We start from the raw sequence: 14,090 nt of genomic DNA on the forward strand, positions 1-14,090 counted from the left end.
TCCCCAGATGTTTTGGAATCGTTCCTCATTCTGTCGCTCAGCACCGCCTTGCAGCCACAACTGTGTGCCCATGTTTACACAAACACACTGGCTGTGCTAAAGTGTGTATTTCTCACACTGTCTTTTCTTTTGGGGACCCGGGGTGGGGGGGGGGGGGGGTTAATAGTGTACTGCAAAACTTTGCGGTGCAGCTTTTACAACACGACTCACTTTGAGTTGGCATTGCTGCTGATGGCCCACACACATTGACGCATCGAAGTACAGTGTGTATTTATATACTTAGATTTATGTACACTATGTTGTCTACTATGTTTTTTCGCTAGCACGTGCAATACAAACGGCTCGAAGTTATAAATGTGCATGTGCAGCTGCAGGATCTGTGATGTGCGTTACTTGCAGCCCAATTTAAAAAAAAAAATAAAAATAAAAATGTCAAGAATTTTCATGGAAAGATGTTCACCCGTGGTTAACTTCCCTCCGGATCATCTCAAATAGTGCTCGCTTACCCCGCGTCTCTTTCTGTTACTCACCCCGTGACACCTCAGTAGCGACTGCGCCGTAAACGCACAATGTTTCACTGTGTTGCCATTGACCGGCCGGCTTTGGTGTGTTATTGGAGTCCACTAGAATGACGCTATTGGCTCAAATGGGTTCTTGCGCGCTGTTACAAGCACCAGCTGTGACTGCTTGCATGTTTGCCACAGAAACACTGTTGTGATTTCTAATCAATGATGATTAGATATAGCCGTCTGGGAGTGGAGAGGCCTGCTTCCTGTACTGGGGGTTGTTGATTTCCTTTGAGAGTTGACTCCCCTTTTATGATTTCATATGCAAGTACAATACTCGTGTTCAATCAATAGCTTTTTTTTCTTATTCCCTCCCCGAATGACAACCATAGAGCAGCGGAATTTGTCAAATACAAGGTTGCTGTTGATTTCTCAACACAGCAAAGGAATAAATGTACTTTAAGGTCGCAGATCCATTGTATGTGTGAATTGTCTTGATGCTTTACTGGCTTGTCGTTAGGGTGAGAGAATATCTGTCTTTGCAAAGGCAACCAGAACATCAACTTCAATGGTCTGTTGGTGGACTAGCCGGGACACTGGTTGTGTTAGCATAGCGTCAATACAAACGAAAATGTTCAAAGCTGAGTGTTGTGTTGAGCTAATTTTGGCACGCAATAAAATCACGGTTGGCACTGGGTCATGAATCGTCTTCCCTAGTGTGGCTAAAGAGTTTAAGAAAATCTCCTAGCCATACTTCAGTGGAGTTAGCCACAACATCCGGGCCTTATTTTCATGCCGAGCGCAAGTTTAGCGCCAAGCGCCCTCTAACTGTGCGCACGGGTGGAGTTTTCTGTTTTGATATTTTTTATTTAGCTTCGCACAGGTAGAATTGGGTCTTAGGGGGAGTTTGCGCATTTATGCGCCGTTGTGGGATGCAAGTAATCTTTTCCCAGCCAATCCTAGCGGCATCCCTCATTGACAACAAAATCAAGACAGCCAACAATTCTTACGATTCCTCCCAAATTTGAAATGAGAGAAAGTTCATAAAATGTGTCATTTAAATCATTTGGCTAAATGTCAGTGACGAAAAAGATATTTTCAAAGCATGCCGAAAGGTGGAAGTTTTTCAAAACATTCGTCATTTTTGTCAAGCGCCGTTTGAAAATTCACTGTGCACTTGCGTATTACGTTAAAAATGGCGGTGTTTAAGGCTTCTCCAGTAAAATTCTATTTCACTTCCACGACTCCAATTTTCAACCTTATACGAGCCTGCCGTGCATCTTCAAAATATACCCTCAAAGAATCATTGCGGTGGTCCAGGATGACCTGTTGGGATGTGGCCCTCAAGCCCAACATTTTCATTTCCTCTGATAACGCGCTGTTCCAGAAGGTGGGTTAGGTGCTGGAATCTCACTGATTGCCCCGAGGCGCCGTCCTGGTTTCCTAATGTCAGCTTTCACCAGGAAGTCAACTCTGTTTTTTTTCTGTCACACAAAAGAAAGTGGCGACTGCTGAATTGAGCGCACTTTAATTAACATGCCAGCTGGCTTAAGAGGGCCGCTTGCCCAAACATGACAGTCTACATTGAACTATACATTTCAGTTACTTGAAGGGCTTATCTGTAAGAGAGGAGATCTTGGCTGTTTATAGTTGTACAAGACTTAATTTACACTACAGTACACGATTCAATGTCCTTATTGGTGCAGTGAGTCAGTCCCATGATTTGAAGGGCCCTTTTTTGGTGCTTACTGCAAGTCTAGCGCAAAGCGCAGTCTAACTGTACGCATGAGTGAAGTTTTCTTTCTTTTGGTAATTTTCTAGCTTTCAGATAGATTTGGGTGTACTGGGGTGTGTGCATCTTTGTGGGACGATGTTGGATGGAAAGTAGCCGAGTCCCGGCCAATCGTCACGCCATACCTCATTTGTATCAAAATCACGGCGGTTGGGGTGCAGTACGCCATGCTTGACATTGCGGAGGCAGAAATAGACTTGCTAGTTCATGCATGACACCGGTGTACGGAAGGTGCAGTACAAGTAAACTGCAAGATATCCCCGTGTGGATGATATAGTCAACCGTGTATGTGAAGTGGGCAATTGGAGACCACTTTGCACCACAACAGTGTGTCTGTGCCCCTCCCAAAATAATGCTGTTAAAATATTTTTAAAGTAATGATGATTCTAATTCATTCAATGAATTGATTAAGGCGCTGATTCAGTGGGATTGTCCCACGCTGCCATATCTATGAATGAAATCCGATGACATCCACCACACACGTCCGCAGAGCGTCAAATCTGTCTTGATCAAATACATCAAAATTGTGTACATTTTGACCTCCTTTTAAGATAAGAAAGCCTTTATTAGTCTCGCAATGGAGAAATTCCCAATTCACAGCAGACCGAGTCTAAAATGTACCGTAGTCTACTTTTTGTAACCAAATTAGCAAATATGCCGCGAGGCGTGGAACAGAAATCACCCTCGGACCCCGGAATGCTGAGTGACGCACAGCGCAGTCAACCAAATGGATTGCAATGGATTAATGACATATTCACTCAATTCAATAGTGAAAGATGATTTGCGATATGAATGTTTTAAGTTACTATCATCGTGATCGAGGAACAAATTAAACATATCCCAAGGCCCACAGCATTTATTTATTATTCTTTCACTTCTGTATTATTGCTGCCGAATGGATGCCCATGTAGTTGTTTACGTACACTTTGGACGTTTACCAATACAGGTTGTCGTGTTCCGTGCTCATACACAGCCATATCGGATATTTGCCACTTGAAATCTACAGATACACTAATTAGACACTTAAAAAGAAATCAGATATACACATAAAATCATAATTGGTCACCTGCAGTGTAGATCCTGCTGTACTTGCGCACGCATGTTGGAGTGTGTGTGTGTGCGTGTGTGGCTGTAGTTGTGGGGTTGGGGGGGGGGGGACTAAGGAAAACACCCACACCCACAGGACATGAAGGGAGTAGAGGGGAGTATGTCTTCTATAGGGAGGGGAGAAGAAGGAAGGAGGAGGAGGAGGCATGCACGTTCAATCTCCCAAATTTGCAAGTAGTTTTATTGCACAACTTTGTGGCCAGTCCCACAAAGTTAAAGAGAGTTGTGGGCGTGTGACACCAACTGCTACCATTCGGACACTCGCGACCACCACTAGAAATATGTCGGATTCTGGAGTCAATCCACACTTGGAGGGAATCATTTCAGATTTTGAAGGTTTGTGTTGTTTCGTAATTGACATGATATGAAAATAATGTGTGTGTATGTGACGAGGTACAAACGGTCTTTCAGATGTCATAACACTAAAGAGAATACCCTGAAATGTATTGCGGTTCCGATGAATGTGCATCATACCGTTTGCGTTGGGTGGAATCCTTGTTTACCTCCACAATATTCACTTTTCGGCAGACCCCAAAAACAGCATATTTGTTGAACCATTAACCTTGCACCGTCATAGATGGTAAGCCATTTTCAAAATTGAAGATTATTAAATGTTTTGTAAAAATAACACCAACCCTTTTGTGAAAAAAAAAAAAGAAAAAGAAATTTGCCAAATTGTGACCGGCGGTTTCTGATACCAGCAATCAGGTCCTAAAATTATAAGAGGGCTTCTAATTCTTTTATCCCATTAAAAATACCTTATCTCCATTAAAAGAGAGATTTTAAAGTTTTCAAGATTTTGTCTGTCGAGATTAACAATGAGAAGTTCCTTCTTGTATTTTGTTAAGCATGAAATATTAACATATTTTGCTAGAATTGGGCTAGCATTGCGTGATTGTTTTTGGCCACAACTTTTCTCAAATTAACTCCAATCTTTGCCTGTCTTATTGACTGGAACTTAAATTCATATGTAAATGTCCCTTATTTTGTTCAGATTTTGAATTTACAATTAGAAAAAACATTTTTTACTTCCAAAGCTACATGAGATCGATAGAGGTGGCACTGTATTGCGCAAAAACACACTGTACTTAAGGAATCAGCATTTCAACTCATTTTGACACATGTATAATCAGTAAGAAAGTTAAAATATCACATGGACAGTCACTAAATGTTGTATGATCGTGAAAGTTTGACTCTGGAAGTCATATTCCTCCCTATGGAAAAGTCCTTTCAAAATCAACCAGTGCCCAAGAATGTATTGGTCCTAGAAGTTCCATTGTCCACAGGAATCCTTTTAGACTGTATCGAAATTTAATAGGTTGTATATGAACGAAACATTTTCTTGATTTATTTTACTGCTAGACAGTTTTAATGTGGTGTTTTCCTGATCATTTCTTTATTGATGCTCCAATGTCTTGAAAATTTGGGTACATGTTGAACTTAATACTTTCTCATGGCAGTATTTTCACCTTAAGCCAGATAATAACAGTACACTTTTATCCCCCTCATATGTGGTGTGCCTCAGGGTGTGGTTCGCTTACCTTTAACAAATCTAGCTGCAGTCAACACTGAGACAGTTTACAACTGCATCCATTGTGGTCACGTTTGGCTCCGAATGAGGAGGTCAACCCTTGATAAAACAAGCACCCACAATAAGTCTGTCAATGCAAGTAAGTAAGCGGAAATAATACAACATGTACAAAGTAATGGCTCAACTTAGCATCCAAGAGAAGAATGAGCCGCCAAATATAACTTCTGAAGCATTAAGAACAAGAAAAAACAAAGAGGTGTACAAATAGTCACAACATGTGTCTCCTTTGTTTGTGGAACCGACATGGTTTCCTTCTGGCATTGTTTTTTTTTTTTTTCTTTCTCCCTCTTCTGCCGTTTTCCTTTTCCTCCTCCGGCCATGCTTGCTTCCTCCAGCTGGTCTCAAACCTCACAGTCACTCATTCATGTTTTCATCAATGGAAGGGCTCACTTTTAGACCTGCGTAGTTTTGTTATTTTGACTGTTTATCAGTGGAAATGTGCCGTGCTTAAAAAACAAACAAACAAAAAAAAAAACATTGGAGCACAAGGGATAGAAATAAAAACACGCACACATTTTGTTGTGAACACTTGGATGAACTGTTTTGCAAAATGACTTTGTAAAAGTAATAAAACGGCCAAATATAAACTTGTAAGGGGATTGGACAAACCTCATTAAGTCGCTTAACTGCTTCGGTTAATTTCTCACTGTGATAGCTAACCAAAACTACAACCCCAACCAAAGCCCATCTCCCTAATGAGTCAATGTGTAGAGACTAACCGGCTATCACTGTAATGTTCTAAACACGCTCCCTGAGCCGGTACTGAAGATGAGGTTACATCATGTGACGTCCCAGTTGTGTATCAATCTGCTCCGACAATGTTGTGCTTTTCCATTTTGATGCCCATCTTTACTTCAAATGAGGTTCCTACTCTGAAAATTGTCCACCCTGTGCTGCCTTGTTTTGTTTTTTACAATTTGCAATGCAGCAATTCATATTTTGACAACGTATCATTATTTGGGGATCAGTGATTTCGCAATCCATCTGCAGTTGAGTAAACAAACATCTCCGGAGGGAGTGCAGTATATCCATTCATCCATCCATATTCTATTCTAAACTGCTCAATGCTCATCCTGTTCACGGTTGCAGAAAGACGGACGTCAGTCACTCACAGGGCACATATAGAAACAGACAGCCTTTCAAACTCAGATTCCCACTGTCACTGAGTGAGAACTGAACCAAATTCACATGTATAGAAGAGCCTGGTGTTAATATTGAAACCTTGAGGTAGAAAAGGTGTTAAGTGGACTTCAATCACTGTCCTCATGCTCGGCTGTCAACTGATGTAAATCAAAGTGTCTGTGAGGTTGCCCATTAAGTAGAGCAGAACCAGGCATTACCTGTCAAAGGTGGTTGCCTGTAGCCAAGCACCACTTAACAGCTGGCTGGATTACCTTGTTACTGCGTGTAAAAATTCCAGCAGTGATGATATTGCCCCTCAGTGATTCAAACTTTCCGGTTCAACATCTGCTCCTGCAACATAGCCGCAAACATTGGAGGGACTTGACCCACGATCTGCACGCAACTCACCTCACATGTCATCCATCTTCGCCGGGAACATGCGCAGAATTCCTTTCTGAGGTTCGACGGAATCCGACAAATCTTTTCGCGTGGTTTGTCTGCATCAATGAGTGGTTCGCACGGGAGTGTGTGGTTTGATGGTATCGCGTTAAGGTTTCGTCTGACAATGCGAAATACTTTTGATAGCCTGCCCTTGGATTGCCAACTACAGTTTGTTTTTGCTGGTTTTCAACACATGGACCATTCATCTGCCCATTCTTTTGTACATAAACTCCCTTTAAGGCAGCAGGAAGGGTGTGATTGTATCCCTCACTTGTTGTCTAGAATTTCATGGGGGGATGTTGACGCCAAGGTTGATCAAAATCATCATTCATTATTCACCCCAATTTCCAATTTATACGTTCTTTCTACGTTGGGATTTTTAGGCCAAATAATAATCTGCCTTTTTGAGGGCTTTCCATGACTACAAAAAAAGCATCCCTCTCGGACAAAATTGACACAGTCATGCTTCCTGGAATTTTTTTTTTTTTTTTTTTTTTTTTTTTAACGTTTCATTTTGATTGTCTGTCACAATAGAAAGAACAATCTTTTTCTTTAGTGCTTATCAAGTCTTGGATGACTTGGTTGACTTTGAGTAAGAGACGGCGCACACCCTGGACAGGTCACCAATCAGTCACAGGGCAAATAAAGACAAACAAGCATTCACACTCGTAGTCTCACCTATTGACACTTTCGAGTCTTCGCTATGCGGGAGGAAGCTTGTGTACCCACGTGATCAAACCAAGAAAACTGATGAGCCGTGACATTTACAGTGCAAGCCCGAGCGCACTTGAGCAAATGACAGCCCCATTGTTTAGGCTAGTTGGGGCACAGAGAACATCTTATTGCAAAGAGAAAAAAAAGAAACACCAAAGAACTACCTTTTGGCAAATGTCAGCTGGGATAGGCTTTGGCTCCCCATAACAGAATGGAATGGACCGTGGCTGAGATGATACCGCATGCTTGTGTTCGCCAGTCGGGACGTACCAGAGAGGACACAATGACACTGATGATAAAGAGGTGCTCTATCCTCACACCTGGGCTGTATTATGACAAATAATTGTGAAGTAAAGTGAAAGTACAGCTGCCTCCATCTTTATTTTTGCAGTACCGCTAAACCTTAGCCGTATTGTCTGTGCTGCCTTCTTCCCCGATTTAAGGCACTGTCAATTCATGATAGGTAGTCCAACACAGTGTTGTGAATGAGCTTCCTCCATGGACCGGACAACTCCATTCCAGCTCATAGTCTTGGAATGCCATTTTAGTGGGAACAATACTCCTTCATCTGATCTGTCATTTCCACACTTGTGTACTTGTAATATTCATGCTCACATGATTGGAAACCTATTTCCATGTTTATCTAGTTGACCGCATTGAAAAACCCTTGGGGAAAACATACTGCCAGAATTGAATGATCGCCTTGGACATTCCCTGTGTACTTTTTTTCCCCATTCCTCTATACTCGCAAACATGAAAGCGTGCACGGCTTCCAGTTCACTTCTTCTTTTGAATCATGTGCACTTCACTGCACACTCTCTAAATACAAACTCAAGCACTCAAGTCGTATGCTTTATTCTCGTGCCTGAGGCCGTATAATCACAAAGTAACCAAGAACACAAATAGTCATTGGAACAGGTTCAGCGGCTTTTCCATGACAAACCATGTGAAAATACATACAAACCGTACCCCTTCTATCAGTGCAACTCCAATAGATGAAGTAAAAAAAAAAAAACCACTAACACAAGTGTCGAAAGGCTTTTAAATGATCTTAAATTGTTGCTGTGAAAGTGTGTTAAACCTTCCTTCTGCTTGTGTAATCTGCAGATTAATATTGGCAGACTAACATACTTTGGCTGGATTCAAAAGAGCCACAACCTTGGATGGCATTCTTTTCAACATTTGGAAAATAAAAGGAAAGCCGGGGTGTGGAGGACACGGGCAAGTGAATTAGCACAGTTCTTTCGAATAAATATTCACTTAAAGGCGTTAAAAGCTGTTTTATGATGCTGGAGTGAATGACAAACGGTGTTCCTCTGAATTACTTTAATGACTAGTTCATCAAGCAAATGGGAGAAAGAGAGGGAGTGGTTTTTGCTTTTCGCTAACACTACAATGTTTTGTGAAAGCTCTACTTATCTTAAGGCTATAATAATGCATATTTTTATTGTAATAAGACCAGACATTTAGTTCCCTTGTTCAGCGTTAGTGTTAGTACCAACATTGCTGACTGTTTAGCATTCTCACGGACGTAACGTATAAAATTTTGACAATTACTTCAAGACACCATGTTATAACACCAAATGTCATTTACTGTTTGTGGTGTGACGATACATCCAATTGGTTTTCATTCAAATTTAGGTAACAAATGTGTTAGCATGTTGTATTGTGTTCGCGGTTGGCGTTACAGTTGACTAGATGGTGATATTTAGTAAGACAATGTCACACCCAAATGCCATTTCAGGTTAGCTATATACTAGTGGAATCCATTTGTTTGCATTCAGATGTACGTTACTAGAAATTTAGCATAAGCATTTATGCTAACGCATGTTGTGTTCCTCTTGTAAAATGTTGATGTTGATTGAAGATATTTTTAAAAACTCAGATGTGACGACTGTGTTAGCATTTTAGCGCGAGGGTTGATGCTTCAAAGCACTTTTTTTTTTTTGCGATAGTTCTGTGCAACACGATTACAAATGTTTCCAATTGATCATCGTGTTTATTTCATGATATGATTTTCTTATTTTAGCTGTCATATCACAAATACATTACTCTATACAATACATCTGTTATTCATTTGGCGGAGTGTCCTTGTTTTTGTCAAAGGGTGAATTGTATCAAATGTCCACCGAGTTGGAATGAAGCATCTTAAAGCAATCAATTAGATTAGTGGTTCACGTTGTGCAAAGGGTATATGAGAAGGTGCAAGTTCCGTTCCCTTTTGAGTGTACTGGCTTAAAAATGAACACAAATGCATTTTCGTATTTTAGAAACGCGCATAACATGAGTTCGTGTCGTTTCAGAGGAAGGCACGCACTCATGCACGGAATCACCAGAGGCCGCAAACTGATAAAATAATCAACATTTTGGATGGAAGCTGCTGCTTTTAAGGGAGACGACTTAGCTTGTGCGTCATTATGTTGGCAGCTCCTGGGCACTGGCATGGCACGTCATTCATTCTCAGCTCGCGCACTCAACCTAAGGGGGAGTCCCATCCCTCGCTATCATCATCTTGTGCAGTGCATGTATTTGCTCCTGTCACGACTAACCTCGAGGAAGGATGCGCGCTCATAAATTCTGGGCAAGTGAGCAACTCTTGTATGCAAACAGAAAATGCCTCAAATGCCCTTACATAAAACTCCATATTTTAATGTGTTACAGTAGATGTAGCATTGAGGTCACGACAAAACAACTCATACATTTCCTGAAACAAAGTGCTGGGGGTGATGGGAGACATCCCACCATTGAACTGCAGGGCGTTTTTAAACTTGATCTGAACTTTTTAATGAGTTAGTTTTATGACCTCCTGTGCTTGTGCCATTTATACAGACTGTATAAACGTGTGCCGAAAGTGGTACCTGGAAGGTCAACCAAAGTCCATTGACTCTGTTCCACTTTGTTCAAATTCAGATTTGCTCGATTTTTTGAAATGGATGTTGCACATACTCCAAATTGTAGAACACTCAGGGTGTTCTAACTTCAAGGCATCACAGTATGTGAGTAATGTGTCATCTTTGTCCTGTATTTGCAGCTCTAAAGAGGTCCTTCGAGGTGGAGGACGTTGACACTTCAGCTCACTCTTCTCCCGGCTCCAGACGCACAACCAACTCCCCCCACCGCAACGCCATGTCTCCCACCAGCATCTACTACCGCGACCTGGGCACAGCCGCCTCGGTTACTAACAACAACAACCTCAACTACACCCAACCTCGCTCCATCATGGGCGGAGGAGGCTCCAAGACACCCGAGCCTGTGTCACGCCGCTCAGAGCTGTCCATCGATATCTGCTCCACGCCCAGCAAGCAGGTGGACGCCACAAGCCCCGCATCCATACGCTTTGCAACCAACAGCGCCCTGAAGCGCCCCGAGGTCCTTGGCCACTCCAGGACGCCAGAAATGAGTCACAAGAGGGAGGTCACTTTTGCCAAGACGGACTCCCCCGGGACACGCCGTAACGAAGGCAGCAGTCACACCAACGGGACTAGTCGCACCCCTGAAGCAAGTCACACCCGCAAATTGGAGCCCCCCAGTCCCGGGGACATTCGCAAACCTGAAATCAGCATCACCAGAGCTCCGGTGGAGAACAACGGCCACCACCCGGCAGTACACCACCCGCACCATCCCAATCCTCACCACAACACCATCGTCACCACCTTCCGATGCTCCTCACCAAACCACGCTGGACGCAAATCCCCCAATCCTGACCGTAAGTCCTGATATTTTATTTTACAATGATATTTTACGCCACAGTGCATTGTTCGCTTCCCATAACCACCACGCTGCGTTCTTTCGTCTTTTGAGATGTGTGTCTTAATCACTTGATAGACCGCACAAAAAAACCGATACGTTTAATATACGCCACTCACCAAACGTTGGGAATATTCGGTTCTTGAAAACCAAATATCCCCAACTTTTTTGTGAGTTGTGTCTGTATGAAGCAACTCTTGATCCCATGCGATACGATATGACAGGTTTGAATGCTGGCAATGTACTTTATAGTAGCACAATTGCATGGGTCTTGTCAAAAATGCCTTCTTGATGAATTCAAAATGTAGGCAAACGTAGTGCTGTTCTTGGACGCATAGCTCTGCTTTTCTTACTTTTAGCATGACGGGCTCTGGTTACTCTCAAAATTTTCCCGATATGACTGAGACTTGCGAGAGGCTCTTCAGGGTCACGTTGACGAAGCTGGAGTTGATCCCGGCTGACTGTCGGTGAAAGGCACTTGCCGTTATTTTTCCCCGTCCCTAATGGCCGTGTTTCCACCCCTTTGGCTGCCCACGTGATTTGTAAATCATGCGATGCTATAGTGGTGCAACAAAGTGTAGCCCACCAATAAATTTTAACAACCGACACAATTTGGCCAATCAAGGGACTGCGGTGCAGTTTGTCAACCTTCACCCTATCACTGTTGGACTTTACACCATTACCACACTATTGAAAAGTCCTCTAAGTTTTAAGGCAGCAAAATTTGTTTATGCTGCAAGAAATATTAAACGCAGTTATATACAAAGGACTTTTCTTCCAGACTTTTCATAGTCTATAGGCCGTATTGTTCCCCTCTAAGCCATGAAGTGTGGCTCCACCTCCTTGATCCGGTTTTGCAAGGTGACTATAACAGCAGAAAGTGAAAATAAAGTGACTCTATCACCGCTTTTCATTGGATATTCGCCAAATGTAATGTTCTCGAGCTCTGCCAAAACCTCATAAAGTTTCGTAATGTCGCTTTTGTAATTGTTGGTTTTACTGTCGCAACCCAAAAACAATTACAACAGGACATCTTGCCCCCTGTGATTACAGCAAGTTCAACAAATCAACCAAACAGTAGAAAGCTGAAAGACACTTTTTTTTTTTTTGTCTGATGAGTAGAAAAGTGGGCGGCCCGGTGGTACACTGGTTAGCGCGTCAACCTCACAGTGCAGATGTCGTGGGTTCGATCCCGGCTCCGGCCTTCCTGTGTAGAGTTTGCATGTTCTCCCCAGGCCTGTGTGGGTTTTCTCTGGGTACTCCAGTATCCTCCCACATTCCAAAAACATGCATGGCAGGCTGACTGGACACTCAAAATTGTCCCCAAGTGTGAGTGTGAGCGCGGATGTTTGTTCGTCTCTGTGTGCCCTGCGATTGGCTGGCAACCGGTTCAGGGTGTCCCCCGCCTACTGCCCGAACGCAGCTGGGATAGGCTCCAGCACCCCCTGCGACCCGTGTGGGGATAAAGCAGATCGGAAAATGGATGAATGGATGGAGTAGAAAAGTTTTTCTTCCTGGCCTTTAAGGAAAGTTTTCATCCCACTCGATAAAAACTATTCTCCCATTTTCCATTTGGATTATCTGTGTTTTTTTTTTAAACTTGCATTTTGACTTCTTCTTACTTCTTTTCCACTCACTCTCTCACCACAGCATCACATTACCGACCAAAAAAAGCCGGCAACAGCCTGTGTTAAATGTGATGGCTGCATAGCCCTCAGCAACGCAAACAAGCGTGTCTTTTTCCTCACAGGCCCGTCTGGCATTTATGGTAATCCATGAACTCTTCTGAGATTTTATGAAATCTTAACCTTGGCCATTAGTATTAGTTACACTTTAAATGCTGTCGTAAGGCCTTGATAAATGCCGGTGTTGTCATGCTACTATTAGCTGCGCTGCCAAGTATTTTATAATTAGCTGTTGCCTTACGGTGAAGATGATGACGACGGTCGTTTGCCTGTTTATTCCCATTATGGATTGAGTAACAGGGAATGTGAAAAAGGGCCCCGCAATTCCCAGAATGCACAAGGGCTCATTGCCTTCCAACATCACATCCAAGCTTCAGAATTGTCATTAGTAACTGTTGCTATTGACACGATAACTTGACATATGTTGCTCATTTGAAGAGAATACCCTCCTCATGAAGACGCGTATCTGTTTGAAGCACGTCTTGCTTTCATTTCTCAAAGCTCCTCTGGTTGGTTTTAGTGGTTTGAGCTTGTTAAAGGATGCCGAGATACCGCTTTCCAATGTCAGATGCTTGAAACCGCAAACATCAGCCTGTGCTGTTAGTGATACCCTTTTCTTCGGCGAAGCCTTTATTTATCTGGATTCACTTAGCTCGGCCCAGAAATTTAAAGAACACCGTCGTCTTACTCTGAAAAACAACTTTTAATCCCCTCTCGGAAGAAAATATCTCGCACCCAATATGACTCAATCGTGCAACTTTGCTACTTCTTGGACAAAGTTTTGGGGGGAATTTTTGATCGTCCCGCCACATCGTTTTAGGTGGCCTGCGAAAAATAAACATTTTGCATCAACTTCATGTTTTTTGGTAAAATACCACAATTGCAATTTATCTTCAATATTGAAAACGTTGAGCGATTGCAATCATTTTTGTGACCAATTTCCCTTTTAAAATAAATGCGATGAATATTTGAACAGTTTTTTATTAGCCTGTGACAAAAATGAGTTTGGTGCCACTGATTTAAAAGGGGAACTCAGCGTGCTTAGCTTTTTATTTGGCTTTTTTGACAGACATTCATACCCGTATACATTCCCACTCTACCTGTAAATACGGCTATGTTGCAATATCGTTCTACAAACAATTTCGCTAGCGAGTGAGTAGTTTTAATTTATTTTAGTTTGGTCATACTGTATACCTATAGCTGTTAAGAAGGGTAAAATATTACTTTCAACATTTCTGTATTATTAATAAAAGCACAACAGCTTTATTTGTGAATTATTATTATATTTTTTTTTCTTTTTTTTTTTGGAAAGCTGATATGGGATCAATGAGTGGATGTTTGCTATCCCAAACCTGATAAGCAAAGACTAGCTATTTCTTAACATA

At 42.2% G+C, this 14,090-nt stretch overlaps 1 protein-coding gene across 4 annotated transcripts in view; it reads left to right on the plus strand.

The window, feature by feature from the left end:
• septin9b (septin 9b) overlaps positions 1-14,090 on the plus strand; it is a 74,672-nt gene that overhangs the window by 21,674 nt on the left and 38,908 nt on the right. For 3 of the 4 annotated variants that reach the window (XM_086119829.1, XM_086119831.1, XM_086119830.1), the window contains exon 2: positions 10,305-10,979. In XM_086119829.1, the coding sequence (XP_085975955.1) occupies positions 10,305-10,979 (675 nt within the window). Of the gene's footprint in view, positions 1-3,551; positions 3,742-10,304; positions 10,980-14,090 lie in introns of those variants that run through there. The other variant, XM_086119828.1, reaches the window with a different exon arrangement.

The sequence above is a fragment of the Hippocampus guttulatus genome, chromosome 9 (genome assembly GCF_054856545.1).
Source record: "Hippocampus guttulatus isolate MCC_2025c chromosome 9, RoL_Hgut_1.0, whole genome shotgun sequence".
Classification (NCBI taxonomy): Eukaryota; Metazoa; Chordata; class Actinopteri; order Syngnathiformes; family Syngnathidae; genus Hippocampus; species Hippocampus guttulatus.